This window comes from Neodiprion virginianus, chromosome 3, assembly GCF_021901495.1.
Source record: "Neodiprion virginianus isolate iyNeoVirg1 chromosome 3, iyNeoVirg1.1, whole genome shotgun sequence".
Taxonomy (NCBI): domain Eukaryota; kingdom Metazoa; phylum Arthropoda; class Insecta; order Hymenoptera; family Diprionidae; genus Neodiprion; species Neodiprion virginianus.
Window position 1 is genome coordinate 22,715,174 of NC_060879.1, and position 20,132 is coordinate 22,735,305.

The following is a 20,132-nucleotide window of genomic DNA, read 5'->3' on the forward strand; positions in this document are numbered from 1 at the left end:
GATATTACAACTTTTTGGAAATGTGACGAAAACGGCTAAAAAAAAATCTCAGTTTGCCGCTAAAAACGCACTGGCTTTAAATAAGCCTCGAAAATTTAACCTTAAATTGAAGCATAAAAATAGTAGCCATGTATCTTAAACTTATAAGTACATAAGTTACGTATAAGTACAACTTTATAATTTCATCCCTTTATTATACTTCCTTCGGCTATTTTTCTATTGTTCATATCAAGAACTAGTTTCTAACAGTCAATCGTATGTGTGTATGTTGTGCACGTATTCTAACAACATTTTTTTTGTCAATGTGATTGATTGGAGATGCAATTAGATTAATTATCATTGCTGAAATCGGCTGGAATGAATTGCCTCAAATGGATTTGCACAGTGTGGAGGGTATACGGCGTCTAACCATGCACCGAAACTAACTGGCAGCGCTAAAACTCTAGAACGGAGACAGAGCTATTCACTAACTTGGCAGCGCAAGAGAGATAAAAGATTGTTGACAGCACTGGCAGCTAATTTCGGAACGCACCCACAGAAGTTTACAATACGACGTCCTGCGACCCATCAGATGGCGCTCGCCTCGGTGAACATGTGCGAAAAATGGCGGAGAATATGAATTTTCTTTCTTGCAGGTCTACTCATTATATTTCAGTGACCTACTCCTGCAGCGTTAGATTCGTGCAAAGGTTCAGGGTAGGGAATGCGTTACACCAAATAAGTAGCGCCACTTGAGATAACAAAAGAACTGAGTTCATCATTTTCGTCTTATTTCGATCTTTCTCTCACATGATTATAAACAAAAACTTGCGTTTGTGCAACAGGTGCTCGAATGCGACTGATTGAATGCGCACGCGTAGTTCCCCTTCTTATATTAAAAATCAGTCGTTCGCGAATCGCGTTTCAAGAGTGAGGTAATTTTGGCGGGCGACGAGTTGAGCGAGCCAGTTAATTAATGTAAAGCTTGTGATATCTAGTGATACTTACGAGTGACGTTGAATAGAAATTTAAGATTATTGTTTTTCAAGTTTGTGTCTGAACGCACAAATCGGCAATCACAAATTTCAAAGTTTGAACTGTGGTAATGCGTCTAACCTTCATTGACAATTGTCAACGATGCCTAGATACGAGCAAGCATTTCACGACGTGTGTTCACTTGCGAGTTCCAGTCGAGTTTCAGATAGAAAGGTATGTTTCATACTTTTAAACAGGCGCTATTCACAATTACAGCATATTATTTTCCTCCTGTCGTTCCATTAATTATGCGAACCATATATTAGATTGTGACGCTCAATAACAGCAGCTACAAGTTGTCTGTGGTCAGCAGCCGAGTATGTCAATTATGATTAAAGTCACGCGTGATGCTCAACAATAAAAATCTTGTGAACTATCATGAAAAACTTATGCAGGATATAAAATGTAAATTAGTGCTAAATTTTATCTGAAGTCTGCATAAATTTTACTTGTTGATACTAGATTTTATTAAAAATTTATTCCTTTATCCAACATTTCGTTTATTGAGAGATCATGTTGAAACTTTTATTTGTTCTGTCTCCTCACATGCTGGATTTTATAATCATTTTATGACTCTATCTTACAGAAATGCATTGTAAAATTAATAGAGCTGTATGACAGTGCCGAAGCTATAGAGGAACTTGATACAAATTCAAAGACTCAGAATGGAACAGCAACTACTTGGACTGCAATTATGTACTCTGTACATAAAGTATTGTTACATGTAAGTGTTTTGAAAGTACTAACTAGTCTCGATAAGTTTTTATTGTGAATTTATGTTCTATTAAATTAAAGGAAGTATTTATATGCACAACAGAGTGAAACTTTACGGCATACTTTAATCACTCTAATTATTTCGGGAAAATACGTGATTCGCGAAACTGGCATATTTAGGATGTATCCATTGTGCAAATAGACGTAGTGTTAATCACATGCTGAATTTTTATACTGTGTGTTTTGAAACTATAAAAGTGAAATTGCGGCATTCTACTGTGCCAATTCATTTTTACGTCCAAATTCCATATTAAATGGGTCAGTCAGTGTAGGGTGGCAGAATTACCCCTGCATCCGCTTTATGATCGTTATCCTGCGGGGTGTCAACTGAATTTTTTTGGTTACATCATCAAAGCAGCCCTAATTGAATTACTAGGTTACTAGAAAAATCCTACTTTCAGGCTGGAATACCTGGAAAAGTCTGCGAACTTCGGATTCCAAAAAGCATACGAATCCTAACAGTTGCCGTCTGATTGGTCACAATGACACTCATCAACTTTGTCTATTGATGCAAATCACACAGTATAGAACTTTTCTGATTCATCTCAATTCTAAATCAAACTTATTGCAACCTCTCAACATAGCTCACGGGCTTTGAGGGGAATATATTTCTCAGAATCTCGGTTCCTCCTCTCTGACTACAAATGCTCATTCTCGAGAATTAGTTACTTTATGCAACTTTTGAATGATTTTATGATATTTACCAAGACCCTCCAACAGAAAAGCTCTACTACAGCTTCAAGTGGTGTCAAACGATTGCAATGATGAAAGCAAAAAAATTTATAATCGAAACTCGATTCAGAAGGGATGTTTCAAAGATAATTTGCAAAAGATCCTTTGTGCATGAGTTTCCATGGAGAATTTTTTTTCCTTTAATATCTGGTGTCATCATACATTATGAATCACTGAAATGGGCACTAGAGTTTTGCGACTTTTTATAACAAGACAGTCACAATGATTGCTTCCATTGTTATCATGTTATTGGTTATTATTAAAGATTTTTCGTCTTATTAAACTCTCCAATGAACGTTTGAAATTTAGTCAACACTATCTCAAATCGTTAACATATATATATATATATATATATATATATATATATATATATGTATTAACTATATATATATATATATATATATAGTGGAAAATTTTATCAGTCAACGTATATTATCATCAGAATAACACTGTTGTGTTTCTGATTTTAAACATAGGAAGCAGAGAGATCAATGCGAGTGGACGATAAACCATCATGTTCCACATCTAAACTATCACGAGCACAGGAAAACAAGGAGTCCGTTCAGCGAAGTAATTCGATTACTATATTGGACACAATCAAGAAAGCGAACAGCTCTGAAATATTTCTAAAATGTGACGACCTTGTGGGACTGATACTTCAAATTTTTTCTGATCACAAATACATGGATTATCAAAAAATATACCTCACTATTTTGGTGAACCATGTACTGCCGGTTAAACAATACCAAACTAATATGTCATCTGCTCATTGGAAGGAATTGTTGGATAGTTGTATTGGATTGTACAAAAACCCACATCCTAACATTGACAAGATTTTAATTTTGAGGGCAATTTGTGCCATAGTACAACATGGCTGCACACAATCACATCTTGCTCTAAGGTTGAAAGGGATTCTTCAATTTTTAGGTATTGAATTGCATCAAGTCCAAATTGTACATGAGGTTTCTCATTCTCCAAACCAAGTATTCAGGGTCAGTCTTAATTGCTCACAGTTTATGCAAGCAAGAGGGATTAGTCACTATGTAAACCTGATTTACACTGATTACAATTACAAAGGTTACAAGCTGATTTCCAAGATCACAAGCTGATTACCAAGATGATAGAGATTGCAAAGATTACACAGATTATAAAATGATTAAGAAAATTACACAGATTTCCAAGACTAAGTGACTATACCGATTACAGTTACAAAAAATTACACAGATTATAAAGAGATTATACAGATTACGAAGATTAGAAGGAAAGACAAAGATTATAGAGGATACCAAAGTATTGCAAAGATTACAAGTGGCCACAAAGATTACAAAAATTTCAAGTTCGGCGAGGATTTCTAGATTTGAAAAATAACATGAAGAATACAAAGAAAATACAAAACACTACGAGGTATTATCAAGATCACAAGTGATCAGAAAGATCACAAGTATCCTAAGAATTACGATTCCCAGGATTACAAATATTAATAGTGATTACAAAGATTACATGCGGCAAAAGGACTACAAAATAGTCTTAATATTACAAGAGATTTTTTTAATTACGAAGATACCATGAAGAATTTAATGAGATCATCAAAGATTACAATCGATTATAGAAGATTGCAATGGTTAAAAAAATTACAAGGATTATGTGAGATTACAAGAGATAATCAGAATTAGATGAGATTGTACTTCAGATTATTACAGTGATTAACCCCTCCTGCAAGCATCAAACAGTTTCTGTTGGTCTTAATTGGACATAATGAACTCAAATGCCAGTTATGTACAAAAATAACCAAATGAAGCAATACCAAATTATACTTACAAGTAAAAATCACTTTTTTAGTCGAAGTCCTCAATGATGCAAAGTCTGACCCAAGGAATCTTTCCGATGACACATTCAAACTAGTAAATGCTGTATGTCAACAAGTTGGTCCAGAAAGTAGAATGGCTCTTTGTGAGTTTGGAGAAATTGTTATGCGTTCTGCAATCGATTTGAATGGTAGCTGTGCTAAATATGACTGGATGCTGTTAGTAGTTCGAGCTCACCACCCTGGAAGTGTAACGCAAAATCATAACGCAGCCTATGCTTGCAATTGGGATACATGGAATAATATATTGCGTGCAATTTATTGCATGGTTATAAACAATCTCGCATTAGAGTTTGTAACAGACAGCTTTATTCAACTCGCTTGTGAAGGTAAGATGGATTAATTTCTTAATACAGTTTTAATGATCGTAACTTGTAATTTTTGCATACATGGTTAAGTTTCTCTACATTTCTCACAGGAATATGTTGAAAGCATAGATATTATATGTGATAATTGAGACCTTGATTTCGAAGTGTTTCAACAAAAAAAGATGATCATTTTTAATTTTAAACTAAGTTGTTCTGGTTTTTTCCATTACAATCAGGACCATAAAGTGATTATTCTCACTGTGCCAATAAGTTAAACCTTGAGAAATAGCAATAAAGAGTCGAGTTGTTTTTGCATAAAATGTTCGATTTTCACTCACAATTGCTAAACTGTCAATCCGTATTTGAAAATTCATTGATTATTATCATTGTAGGATTGTTTAAAAAAACTGTTCTACGTTGACAATGGTAATTTTGATTCACAGTTTCATGGCAACTGAAAGATGATTCAACGTCCATTGACAGTGACATTTCAATAAATGAAAGTATTTTTTTGCCGCAACCACCGAAACGCAAGCGAACTGTCATTGGTGTTCAAGGAATGATCGATGTTCTTATAACTACCCCACTTAATGAATCTAAATACTCGGTACAAATTTTGAGCACCTTGATAACAGAGTATTCTGAATGTGTGAAAGAAAGTAATTTCCTTCCATTACTCGAATTTCTGAATACATCACTGAATGCATGCACAGATACCGATGTCATGTTCCAACTATGGCAATTGGGTATAGTTATGGTAGAATTTGAAAAAAAACTTTCGACTGACTTGATAAAAAATACTGAAATTCAAGCAATATGGCTCAAGATATGGAACACTACTCTCAGGTTAGTGTAACATTAATTTGTGAAAAGTAAGGTTTCAATTCAAGTATCTAAATACACTAAAGTTTTGGCATGGAGTAAGATCGCTAGTATGAAATCTTTTATTCACATTCGGCTTTGCTGTAGGGATGATACAATCTTTGATCTTTCATTATTCTTCTTGAATTACATATCTGAAGTCTTAATTGATGAAGTTTGATCAAAAACTAACACTGTCACTACTGCTGATTTTCAATAAAAGACGAAAACAGCGCAGCGAAATATATAGCCTCAAGGTAACTTATCAAGATTCATGTACACCTTAAGAACTTCGCTCAGAACTACCAATCAGTATCAGCGACAAAATGCGTTTTTAATCAAGCTGAATCAATTAAAAATTTAGAAAGGTGTATTGTTTATGATTTATTTATTATCAGGTATATTTGGTGCATTGCTTGCAAGCTATTGTGAGTTTCATGTCAGTATAATACATGTACTTCAAGAATTGTACATATTTATTCAGCGTAGTGAAGTTACCATTATTTTTTACATAAAGTTACACTGTTCATATTTATTTCAGGTCAGTAAGCAAAAAAGAGAACGACGATCAAGTTCATAAACTGTTGCAGTCTCTTCTGGTAAACAAGAAAGTAATTGATACCAATGACCTTTTGAACTTATACCTGAAAGACACAGTCACATGGTCAAAGTCCAGTATTCATAGTCTGTTGGTTTTTTGTCAGCATCATATATTACAGCTTTCTGCAGAACCACCTGTACATGAGAATAATTTGATGCTACATAATGATGTACCAGTAAAAGTACGCCTTTTACAATGGGTTTTAGCCATCCCTCAAAGTAAATGGAATGTTGAGTTTCCTATTGAAGATGTTTGCGAGCTGTTGGTTGGTTTGACATTGAAATCTTGGCACAATGTTATTGAAGTTAACGTATCAAACGTTTCTCAATCAAGGCTTGGGATGAATAACGAATCCCTATCAAATCATTTCTTGCCACGTAAAAGTGCACGAGACAGTCTTACAAGTATGGAGCGCGTACACTTGTTGACAGCATTTGAAAGTAACTTGTGTGACGAAACCAACATCAACAGTTTTCCACAAAGCAAAGCATTGAGAAACAACGTTTTGTATGTTAAAACCAATTGTGATATACTTGTCAATGACTTGGTAACGAAAAATACTCTAATCAGTGAGTCGAAATTTGTAAATATTCTCATATTACAGACAGCAGTCGTTGCTAAGGTGTTTTCGAACTTTTGCCAGTTGAATATCGCACAAGAAAGTATGAAAGTATCATTTGGCATTATAATCAAGAATTCGTTGCAAGAAATATCGCTGTCGATCGAAGAAATGATAAAATCTAAGAGGAAGCTCAGGGGAAAATCTCTTATAGACATATTGGCAGCTCTATATGTGTTGTACAACACACCGTATCACACTGACATAATTGATATTCTTCGGTCATCCACGGAATCTAATATGCTGAAAAACATTTTATCACTGACCGATATCGAAAGACTGCGAAATATGAATGATGAATCCAAAATGGATGATTGCAACACAAGTATTGGTTATATACAAAATATGAATGATTTATCGGAAAGGCATAGACTTATAAGAAAAAGCGATGAGTTTCAGAAAACTGATTCTCTGTCAGAAGCTAATATTATAAGAATGAAAGCCTGTACAGTATGTGCATCATTTTGCTGTATGGTTAACAGCGATGGTATGACTCAAAGACAGGAAAATTTGCAGGTAACTCTTCTACAGTCAGACAATTATGATCTGACGCAAATATATGACTTGAAAATGGCTCTTCAAGTCTTGAAGTCATTGACGTCTTGTCAGTCGGCATCACTTTCTGGAAAAATGATTCAAAGTTCGTTGAAACTTTTACAGCAGTTATGTATAATTTGGCATAAGGATAACGAAGCTGCCACTAGTATTTTAAAAATCTTATCTAAACTGCTTTTCCACATGAGGTCTACAGGTACTGTTGTACAACGCCAAAACTCACTGCGGATTTTACACAAATTCCATGATTTTCTACAAAATAAAAATAACTACGGTCCATCAACATATGTTACGTTCATTCACTGTCTTGAAATGATTGCAAAAATTGATACCACTTTCGAGTGGGCTAAATGGCACACTAATGCAGATAGACCTGTTGTAGAAGATATTTTAATGTATATTCAAAGTCCGTTTCATGTTGTTCGTCTTCAGGCCATAAAGTGTTTGCAAATATTATTTGCTTCATGTGATGTGAATCTTGAATGGCTGAAAGGATTTTTTCGCAATCTGAAGACCGTGGTCGACAGTTTGTTCGTTGTTCAAGGGGAACTCAAAGCAAAAGTAAAAGAAGACGAAAGAACGAATCGCGTCGCAAGTGCTCTACATATGATGGGTATTGTGATTTTTTCCAGTGCTATATTTCGCAGCGAAGCGTTGCTAACCACGTTTCGACTGACTGTAGACAAAACCGTCAACTCCAAGATTACACAGAAGATGTTAGCTAGCATCAGTGCGACTTTACAAATGAAAGAATCATCTTCCCTAGTTGAAAAACATTTGAACTACCTTCTAACACATTGGCTGGGAAATGGGTGTTCTTTAGAAAAATTTCCTTTACATCTAGCTCATTGCTCGTCCGATCAAGAATTTTATCAAAAGCATATGGACATTATCGTACCGATAGTCACTCAAAAATGCAGCTTGAAAGAGGCATACAATCTATGCAATCAATTTGGTATGACATTTAACAAAGTTGTCGAGGATTGTTTTCCACGTCTCATCGCCTGGCTGTTACCATGTATTTCTGCAGACCCAGTTACACCATCTGCTAGCATTAGTGTTCTCGATATCCGACGAGCAACTGATGTTTTCAATCAATTTTACAACAATGAAAACGAATTTCAAACAGTTCAAAAAATGTCTGTGTTACTTGAAAAGAATCTAAAAAGCGTTATACTTGACATGATTAAACGTTTACACGATGAAGATCATTTCATGGAGTTTCTAACAGTCTCAATTAAATTTTCGTCCAATGATCCACCACATTTCAAGCATGAAGATATTATGCGCAGTTTCAGGTATTTAGATGAGAATATGATGAGACCTGGTCATTCCTTGCTTCACCTCCTTGCCACAGAGAAGCAACACGTAATAGAAGCAGTATTATTGGATTTAAAATGCAGTATTTACAATGTAAATACGATTGAGGATAAATCAAAGGCACTCCATCATTACATGTATTTTTCAATGATGCTAGTACAGCAAATAGATCGCAATTATTTTGATCAGATCTCGGCGTACATTATCAGAGATATTTGTTACACCTTGATTAATCTCACACAGGAAAATTTAAGGTGTATTCGTCAAGCATCTTGTGGTTACCTTTACCATGTGCTCAAGTACATTTTACCTACGAGGCACACTGAAATTGAACCGATCTTGAGGTCGATAGTGACGAGTATGATACCAATTGTAAAAACTAATGAAACAAGACATGCTTCCAACATATTGACCTTCCTTATTGTGGAACAAAATCATTTACTTGGAGAAGCGATTGGAAGATTAGATTCGTTTCCCATGGATGAAGTTTTTCAAGTATTGCGAGATATACATTTCAAATTGAAATATAAGAGCTGGCAAAAGCACAGCTTGGAGAACGAAATTCGACACTTTTTAAATACACGAAGTGAAAACACGGGGGACTACAGTATTGCAGAACTTGAAAACTTACTGGAGCAGTTGGAGACGCGAAAAATAGAATTAAAAGAAATTTATCAGAGCCTTGGGTCTGTTCAAAGATTTTCTGAAGATTGTGCTGTTAGTATATTGCATCAATTAATTTGTGCATTAGTGAAATTGACTTCGTCTTCTGATCCCGATATCTCGCTCAGGGCTGCAAAATGCTTAGGCGAGTTGGGGCCTGCCGATTTATCAACAATGATCTTACAACCAGAAAGTGATCACAAAGAGTTACTCGCAGACCCGATGCTCGCATGTACTTACAGAATGCTTGTTCTCTTATCAAGCTTCTTGATCCACACCGACGTATTGCTTCTCACTGCCACATCTGAAGCCTTATACAAGATCATGGCTTCTTACTGGGGAGAAAAAATATGTGTCGAAAAAAGTTTCAATAACTTAAAACTACAGTTTGAAGTTACTAAGGAATTGCTGCGAATTGAATACATCAGACCATTCGTTGCTAAACCCAGTCAAGCAAAAGAAATTTATACAATTGATCAGATAAATTTCATCAATTGCATCGATCAGGACCAAAAATTGTGGTTCAGTAAATCGAAGCGTTCTCATAATGATTGGATATCAGACATCACATGTGAAATACTGAACTGTTTCAGTGACTCTTACTTGAAACATTTGATACCAGTTTGTAGAGCTAATGTGATCTTTTGTGAAAAAATATTACCATGGATAATTCATTTGATATTGCATATAGAAAAAGAATTGTGCACTGGAATATGCGACTACATCAATCGGTTCTTTGATCTTCACTTTATGAATACCAATGAGTCGAAAAACAAATCATCCCCTAGTGACATGCATTATAATATCTGTTTGAATCAGCAATCAGTTCAGTGCATGTTGAATGTAGTTGATTACATAAGATCACAGTCGATGGACAATTATCAATTTCCATTAAATTACTTACATGTAGCAAAAGCTGCTCAGTACTGTTCAGCATATTTTACATCCGTGCTCTATGCTGAATTGTGGTGTGAAAAATTACTGAAAGAATGTCCAGTGATTGATTATTCAACGCCCATCGATTACATTTCTGACATTGAATCTGAAAATGGGAATGTGTTGCAAGAGATTCTGAGAGAAGCGTTTATAAAAATTGGAGATCCAGATGCTATTTATGGATGTGGCAGGTCATATTTTCAAAATGCTTCAGCCAAAATAGAACATTACGTTCAGCTTCGGAAATGGAACAAAGTACTTCTTGCATATGATATAGAAGTATCGCTGGGCAACAAAAAAGCAACCAAAGGTATGCAAATGAATCTACTCTATGAAAATAATGACTTCTAAATTACATGCTTCGCTCTATTTTCGTTAACCCAGTGACTGGTAATATTGGTTCCACCTCGTAATTGTATTTCTTTGTTGATAGGTTTACTTGATGCACTGCAGCATTCTGGTCTACAATATCTCTTAGGTGCCTTTGTGAAAACCATTGACAGGAGCGATGAAGAAATAGATAGCAATTGTCGATATGAGTGTGCCTGGCGATTGTCAGATTGGAGTATATCCACATCCCAACAAATGATAAATCTGCAACAAGAGAACTGCATTAGCCTTCAAGCTTCTGGCAATAATAACTATCCCTTATTTCATTATCGCGCACTTAAATCATTTCATGAACTTGACACAGACGGCCTCAAAACTTCTATAAATAATGGACGCGTTAGCATTATTAACACATTGCGGAACATCAGTTTGGGTAAGAAATGACATCCGTTTAGTGATTAAGTTTGTATAGGTGTAGTCATATTCTGTAGCCGACGTGAAAGAATTGGCTGGATCTTCTGTCACTTTTTCACATAATTCATATAGAATCGAGACTCGCATTTTGTTTTGAACCGAAAATAAGTAGCTAGATGTTGACGGACATACATGAATATCACTGCACATACGATATAGTGTAAAAACTGCAGGTACTTGTAAAAAATGCAGAAAATATTGAACAAATGTAAACCTTATAATTTAGGTTCTAGACATCCAATCTTCGTTTTTTCGTCAGAAATAGCACAGTGAGATAATTTTGAAAAATAAGAGAAGTCAAGTCCAGGAGTATTTGAAAAAAAAAAAAAATGATAACACGTTATTTGGCTAATATCGGCTACAAAACTTAAGTTCTCCAAATCTGTAAATAATGATGATTTTATTCAAATGATTAATTTTTTCAGAAAGTTGTAAGACGATCTACCCTGCTTTATCTCAACTTCAAATGCTGCGTGAAATTGAAGAAATATACTTTGCAAAGATTAATGATTATAGTTTAATGATTGAAAAATGGCGCACGCAAGATTCTATGGGAGTTAATGATTTTGAATATATTGAACCGATTTTATCACAACGAATTGTTTTGTTACAATCTAATGAAAAAAGCAAAAACGAAGTTATCAAAAATGCTCTTGTTGATACATATTTTCGATTGAATCAGTTATCTAAGAAGCATGGATATTTTCAAACATCTGCCCGAGTCTTAGGTATGTGAAATTCTCCAAATTGCTCTGTAATTTAAATATTTAATTATAATCCGATGATGATTTTCCATTTCATATAAGAAAAAGATACACTATTCATCATCACTTGTGCCCACCTTTGTAATTTGCTGATTCGAATTTTCAAATTATTTCTCATTTTATTATTTTATTCATGTTAGAGCAGTTTGTATAAAATTTTTTACAAACGTCATATGAACTGTGTCATATATTTGTATGCCTATCATTTGAATGTGAAATTGTATAAATCTCAAGATTGTTTTATCCAGTCGTTTTCGATATCATAGCGGTAGTTTGTCGGAACAGACAGATCATTACTTTTCTAAAAACCTGGTTTTCCAATACCAGACGTCTAAAAACATAAATATTTATTGAAATTGGAGAAAATCGTTTTCAATCGAAACCAATAGTTTTTTTCATTTCACTACAGGTGATGAAAAGTAATAAAAAAAACCATTTTATAAAAAAAAACAAGAGAATTTTAATGACAAGACATTTTGATCATAATTGATGGTACTTTGAATAATTGAATTGGTTTATACAATGATGACAAGTAACGTACAAAATATAATTTTTACGGCTCGTTTACTAGTAAAGAAAAGTTCTAGAAAAGTAATGAAAGAAAGTTGTCGAGTAGCTAGTTGCACTCAAAATTTAACTAAACATTAACATCAACTATAGTTGGTTCTGATATCAATAGAAGTTTCTGTAAATTCTTAAATTGTTTAAAATATGAAGACTTCAGTTATAAATTTATTTAAAATATGGGAGATAATTCATTAGTAAATTGTGATAATTTTTTATTGGATAGGCAGTTTGGCGAAACAGGTTGAATTATCTGCCGAAGTAAAAACTAATTTGGAATATGAAGAAGCGGTTTTGGCATGGATGAGTGGGGACCAAGAACTTGGCCGTCATCTTCTTCATAACTTGTTACTCAATGAGACCTTGAGTCTAAGTATGCAAGCACAGGCATTTGCACAATATGGAAATTGGATGGCTGAAACCAAATCAGAAAATCCGCAAGTAATGATCCAGTTCACTTTGTTCCGAGAGAGATCTCACTAGGTATGTCACCAGAGGTGATTAAGGATTTATTTCGATCTTTGCAGAGGGTTATTGATAAGTACTATTTGACATCTCTGAAGTACAGTGAGCAGATAGAAAACCCAACAGAGAGAGACAAAAAAAATGTGTTAGATACACAAGCTGCTTTAGCACAATTTGCTGACGTTCAATACCAGCGAATATTATCTTACATGAAATCACCACAATTTGAAAGCTTTAAGGAGTGTGTGGCTTACTCAGAAATGACAGCTGAAACTTTGTCCAAGCATCCAAAAGATGTCGACGAGAGGCGAGCTGCTAATTTCAATAAAATTCAAACCAGTAACGATATGGCAGAGTTGGAAAATATTGAAAAAGAGAAAAATATGTACTTGCTGTTTGCATTGAAGTAAGTGATCCTTGAAGCTTAAGTATAACTATTTGGACGTTACAAATAGCAAAGTAATTAATATCTACAATTTGATTAATTTTTATTGTATCACAGGTATTATATATTGACATTGCAGCAAGGGGAGGATCACAACTTGTTGGTGTTTCGACTAGTATCTTTATGGCTTGACAATACTCATAATAAAGAATCCAGCGATTTGCTAGAAGCATATCTCAACAAACTTCAATCTTACAAATTTGTCTTACTTGTGCCACAACTAGCCCCACATATGACAAACTCTGGTGATGTATTTTCTAACCAGATTTATGATTTATTACGAAGATGTGCTATCGAACATCCGCATCATACGTTGCCAGTACTGTTGGCGCTAATGAATTCGCATAAAGATCATGAATTCCAAAAAGGTAAAAAAAGGCAGAAGATCAGCCCTGAGCCGCGGGTTCTAGCTGCACAAAAACTGATTGAAAATCTCATGTCTACCAATATCAATCCCATCATACAAGAAATGCAGAAATTGGCACATTCCTTGATCATGTTAGCAAACTTGGAAACCGCAAAAAGTAACTCCCAAAGTATGTATAATTCCTGATTTGCTAAGTACAGCAGGATTTAAAATTGAGATGATGTTTAATCATATGTCTCGATTGGTTCAGAATTTCCAGTGCCGAACCACTCTCATTCAGTTCAACAAATTGAAAAGTTCAAATATACTCTAATACCAACATTATCGATTGATATAAAACCAAACAAAATTTACGATCGAATTGTGAGCATTGAAAAATATGCGAATGAATTTGAACTTGTTGGAGGTATCAATGCTCCCAAGAAAATTACCTGCCTGGGGACTGATGGTATTAGGAGGAATCAGTTAGTTAAGGTAAATACGTAATAAGTATTAATATTACGACATTATGCATGAATACATATGGGGAAGTCCACCAAAATTTCAAATAATTTTTCTCAGAAACCCCCTTACGTATTACATATATTTTATATATTGCACTAAAAATAATCACGAAAGTTACTCAAAAATTTTAGAGGCGAGGTTTATCACAGCATCAGGGATAAAGGATACTCAAATTTTTTACCATGTAGCACCGATGCGTTTATAATAATAATATATGTACAAACATTTACAAAGTGAAGATACTTTACTGAAAAAATAAAATTAAATGTTATGATTCATAAAATCCATTGTAGCTGCCGTCTGATCCCACTTCGAGCACCTTCCAAAGTTTTTCATGTGAATAATTGCGAGCTTTTTCATTGTTATGGATAAAATTGTGATAACAGGTGCTGTTTTTGTATTAGAAACAATAATCAATAATCAGCAGTTCAAGTTCCTACCGTAAAATAGTGCTATTGTCAAACACATTTATGTTAGTGGTCAATATAATTTCTTTTGTTGTGTCACACTAAAAAATTTTAACGACGCATTTAATGTTTTTTTTTTTTTTTCAGGGAAGAGATGATTTAAGGCAGGATGCAGTTATGCAACAAGTATTTACCGTTATGAATATGCTTCTCAAAACCAGCAAAGAGGCCAACAAGCGTAGACTGAATGTCCGTACTTATAAGGTATGATTATGACAAATGATTTGAACGAGTGTAATCACACATTCATTCATTAAGGATGAATGGGCCATACCATCTAATTCAAATGTTGAGAACAGAGAATTGTTGTAAAAATTTCCAGTCGTATTTTTTGTGTTAATTATAGTGAACATAGGGTAATCAATGTCCTTCATCCTTGCTTGTTATCGCGTAGATTTTTCTTACTAATATGGCAAATTGGTGAATCTGTTCGGTACATCATGGAGACACGAAAACCAAAATTTGTCACTGCAAATCTATAGATTTCATTTTTGTCACTGCCATAATAAAAACTTCCCCTGCTCTTTCACCTTCAAATGCGTATCAAAGCTTCTTTTGAAACAATCGATTGTTCAACCAGTTTACTTTTGGCAGGTGGTACCTCTTACTCGAAGATGCGGTATTTTGGAATGGTGCAATAATACGTTGCCTCTCAGTGCGATTCTTGAGGGATCTCCCGGGTATTTGGGACTTCATAAAAAATACTATCCGAATGATTATACAACAAGGCAATGCAGAATGAAAATGGAGGTGAGAAGAGAACATGTATTATTTTACTGTCACAATTATCGATAAATATTATGTAATAATATATTTTCACATAATTTGTGACGATTGAAACGAATTGAAATTTTAATTGTTTAGCATTATTTAGTCATTAAAGTCCGCTATTAGTTGTCTAATCCGAAAAATCAATGACAACAGGTAATCATCTGCGACGAAAATGGTGTCCTAGTAACTGATGATGAAATGAAGAGATCGCTGTTTTCAATTTATTATCAATAATACACAATCACCGTAATGAACTGAATGAAAACTAAGCTCCCAATTCTAATCTGATTTTATATTAAGACAATGAACTGCTTGCATGAATTATCGGCTTATCTGCAGGCTGTGGGAAAAATATTTTACTCAAAGTACTTAAATTTTTGTTGAGGTAACGAAATATTTCTGCAACTTTAATTATGATTGTTGTGTAAAAATATTTTTCCCAATAACTACACAGAAACCTTTGTTGATCTAAATAATCTTTCTGGTCAGTCTCTATGAACTGCGTCCCAAATTGAATAGCAAAATGCTGTTTGTTGAAGTGTTGAAAGCGGCGGTATACATTTTCCATCTTCTTCGATATTCTGATCTCCATTTTGGGTCTGCCAAAGAACGGCGCTTTTTAAAATAATTTGTGTCTGTGTATGTATAAAAAATGAGACCTTCCTACATGATATTTTCTTCTCTTTTTAGGCAGTCTTCAAGAAATCAAACCAAGAAAAACTTAGGGTATATATAGATTGTTGTAAACATCTTCATCCAGTTTTCCATTACTTCTTCTTGGAGAGTTTCTCATCCCCAGAGACTTGGTTTGAGCGAAGATTAGCCTATGTGCACAGGTAAGTCATGCTGAAAGATGAAACATATAACCCTGTCGAAGTTTTGATACATTTTACTATACTGTACTAACATATAGGGTGACCCAGGATTAAATGCCCTGTAAGCCACGAATGTGTTCCTCATAACAATCTCCAACTAGAACCTTTTTTACTTATAGGACAGGAAATTTGTTGTCTGTAAATTATAGCCGTTTGAAATTGGCCGATCTGGTAGCATTTACTCACAACAGGTAGCGAACGCATAATGATCAAATGACGATCTGCCAACCCTGCTCTCATTCTGTTGTGAGTCATCAGATGCTTCTAGATTGGACAATTTTAAACAGCTATAATCATCATAAATGAGGAACTTCTTATGAGAAATAAAAAAGCGTTTCAATCACAGATTTTCATGAGGAATACATTGGTAGCATGTGGGGTGGTAAGGTGAAATTAAATTTTTAAAGCTTTTAAAAAATTTTATGAAGTATCAGGTTAACTACGTTCCAATTAATAAACATAAGAATGTGCTTAAAAAAATAGAAAAATTAATAAATAAATTTATCATGGTTCGTTGGAAATTAATTTAAAGACAAAATACATTAAAAAAAAAAAAAATGTATTCTAAATTCAGATGAGGTGATAGCGATGTTGTTAAGTAACATATTTCAGATACATCATAAGATATGGTAAAAAAAAATGAATTTCATCTTCTAGACAATTTTAATGTGTTTTTCATAGAGTAGAAAATTTTTCAATAATTGTAAATTTTCAATATGAAAACATTGATTTTTGTCAATCTAAAATTTGGGTAAGGACTCCAAACGGTAGAAAAAAATTATTCCATCATAGAACCGATCTTAACGAACGAAATCTTCGAGAGTTGTTTAAGAATTCTGAAAAACGTGGAACTATGAATATGTTCGAATGTTTTTGCCTCAATAGTAAATCAATCCAAAAAACATTTCTTCGAATCGGTGTTGTCAGAAATACTTGACAAAGTTTTGACATAATTAGAAATGGTGAGGGTCAAAATTACTCGACAGAGTATTCCACATAAAGTATTTATTTGTATGTTTATCAGTGTGGCAACGACTTCAATGATAGGGTACATCTTGGGGCTTGGCGACCGGCACGTGAACAATATCCTGATGGACAAATTAACAGCTGAAGTAATTCATATCGACTTCGGTAAGTTAATTCATCATTCTATGTTTTTTTTTTATCGGTGTAGGTCTTATGTAGAAGATCCTCACCAAATCTATACCTAAGTAGAAATAAAGGAATACATTATAGCGCAATGGACCGCATTATGTACTTTTTTTTATTTATCAAACACCAACAATTTTGATGCTTGCATATCATGTACCGACAGTACAGCCTGATCAACTACCCATTGTGATCAAAATTGTATCATGTTCCAAATCTTGAAATGGAAATTCTCCTGGAATGAAAATCGGTTATACAAAAAAATATAAGATCAAGTAATTAGACTCAAATAAGTGTGCAGGAAAATGGTGCTCGAATAAATGGAATAGTGAACTTGGATTTGAAAAGTGAATCCAATTTTCGGTTATTCAAATAATTGTGTCAAACTATTCGTGATTTGGAATTAATTGCACACACCTATTAATAATCATGATAAAAGTTTCATCAATTTCCTTCATTAGAAACGTCCTAATATAGTTAAATATGCTTTACTATTTTCCATAACAAAATCGTTACAAGAAATGAAACCACAATTTTACTTGAAAATTCGCTATTCCCACAGATTTTTACACTGGTATAATTTTAAGTATTTTTTCATATTATTTCTGTGAATGCATAACAAGAACATTTTGCAATATCGATTTAACTAATTTTCGTAGGTATTGCATTTGAGCAAGGTAAAGTGTTGCCGACTCCAGAGACCGTTCCATTTAGATTGACCAGAGATATTGAGGCTGCGATGGGTGTGTCAGGGGTAGAAGGTGTTCTGAGGAGAAGTTGCGAGGAGACTATAATCGTGCTCCGACATCATAAAGAAATCATTATAACACTCCTACAAGTGCTTCTTTATGATCCCCTCTTTTCATGGGCCATAACTCCCGCTAAGGCTTACAGTCTTCAAAAAGGCGAACAAGAAGGTTCCTCGGAACAACCAAAAGGTTTGTGCAGATATAGTTGTAATCAGTATGGTATATTAGCTAGATCATTTCATCAAGGATAATGATCTTAGACAGATCCAATTTATCTTTTATCTTCATCTAGATGAACTGTTCAATGTAATTTTTTTTTTACAACATAAAGATGACGTAAATTGCTTACTGACATTTAAGCGATGCTATTCGAAGTTAAAACTCTGATATAATTTTGCCAAAGTAAATAATTCAATAAAAATGTCTTCCTGAAAGAAGCTTTTTGCAATCCACCATGCTGAAACATTGGATTGTTTGAGGCACATGAATTTTTATGCCGTAAAGAAATATTTCGCGGAATCAATGATTTTTTCCTCAGTTTATCTAGAATCTCCGGATTGTATCGTTATCGTTTTGATTATCTATATGGACATAAGAGTTTGATTTTTTATAGAAATAATTGCATGAGATACTACGTTTCATCTGATCTGGATGAATTTCTATATGAACAATCTGATAATCATCTACGTACTCGTTATCTTGTACAACACTGAATTTGTAATTGGTTCGAACTTTTTGTAATGACAGGGTGCAACGTATTATAATGATAGGTATTTTACAGCTGCTGGAGAAATAAACAAACTTGCAGAGAGAGCACTCTTACGATTAGAGCAGAAACTGCAGGGGACAGAAGAGGGTTCGGCATCCAGTGTTGTTGGGCAGGTAGAGAGATTGATTCAAGAGGCCCACGATCCAACTAATCTGTCTCGATTATACCATGGGTGGCAACCCTACCTATGATTTGCCATTTAATCTGTATAATAAAACTTTATTGTACTTCTGCTGACTTGACGATATCCCTTCCGGGAGATTCGAATTATCAAAGTATCTCTACAATTTCACAGTGCCATAAAATCTGCAATGCGTAAAAGAAGGTTTGAATAACTGTTGTGATATTCTCTTTTATAATAATCAACTTTTATAATAATGTTTCGCATAGTTTTCCCGACGAAAGCCAAATTTCTTTACATGAAACTGTGTACGGGGCTGCAAGAACGTCTACTGTAGGTTCATCAAACAGATAATAAGCCAAATCACTGGTACAATACAAGCTTATTTGAAGTGAAAATCAGCATAACTACCTAAAGTCGTGATATTACGAATGTGATAAGTAAAGATGAACCATGTACAGCATAGTTTTTATTCAGTATAAGTTTTGACATTTTTTTTATACTGTTATTGTATTACTAACTACAAAAAATATTGTATTATTAAATAAATGTACTCATATCTTGTTAAGTTAATACCAGTAAATACATTCTATCTTGAGGTTTTAAAAGAGAGCTACAGGCAACATAGGTTTCAAAATAGACGTATTTTCAGTTCGTAGTAGCGCTGTCTGATTTATAAATTAATTTTAGGATTTAATTAATGGTTTTTCTAATTGTTTAATTAACTTTTTGTTCGATTTATTAATTGATGGTCAGTATACCAATCAACACTCGACGGTATTGAGACCTATTTTCATTATCAACATAAAAAATTTGCAATTATGTTGAATAACTAGTCCCGTCGTTAGACTATAAATAATCACTGATAATTATTTTTTACGCTTACAATTGCAAATTTCGCTTTTTACACCTATACGTTTATGATTTCGTTGTTTCATCGCAAAACTGATTTCACCAAACCATCTGTTATTGCATAGGCACAAGTTTAGAAAAATTAACACTACATGGATAATAAATACCTACCACCCCCTAACACCTCCAACAACCTCCGATTACCTCCGAACACCTACC

General features: G+C 34.1%; 1 protein-coding gene across 5 annotated transcripts; it reads left to right on the forward strand.

Annotated features, from left to right (window-relative positions):
• The first annotated feature begins 734 nt into the window (after positions 1–734).
• On the forward strand, positions 735–19,722 carry LOC124301184 (serine-protein kinase ATM). 5 transcript variants are annotated; one of them, XM_046755947.1, is made up of 19 exons: positions 736–1,188; positions 1,601–1,738; positions 2,997–3,447; positions 4,360–4,713; positions 5,136–5,538; positions 6,095–6,419; positions 6,759–10,557; positions 10,681–11,010; positions 11,477–11,779; positions 12,606–12,820; positions 12,907–13,250; positions 13,347–13,825; positions 13,907–14,130; positions 14,715–14,831; positions 15,222–15,377; positions 16,089–16,234; positions 17,298–17,404; positions 18,082–18,360; positions 18,953–19,722. In XM_046755947.1, the coding sequence occupies exons 1-19, from the start codon at positions 1,117–1,119 to the stop codon at positions 19,129–19,131; spliced, it is 8,421 nt and encodes a 2,806-aa protein (XP_046611903.1). In that variant the 5' UTR covers positions 736–1,116; the 3' UTR covers positions 19,132–19,722. The 5 variants fall into 5 exon arrangements, with proteins under 5 accessions (XP_046611900.1, XP_046611903.1, XP_046611904.1 ...); XM_046755944.1 differs by having other exon boundaries at positions 735–1,188; positions 6,095–10,557; XM_046755948.1 differs by having other exon boundaries at positions 2,997–3,090; positions 6,095–10,557.
• Positions 19,723–20,132: the final 410 nt, after the last annotated feature.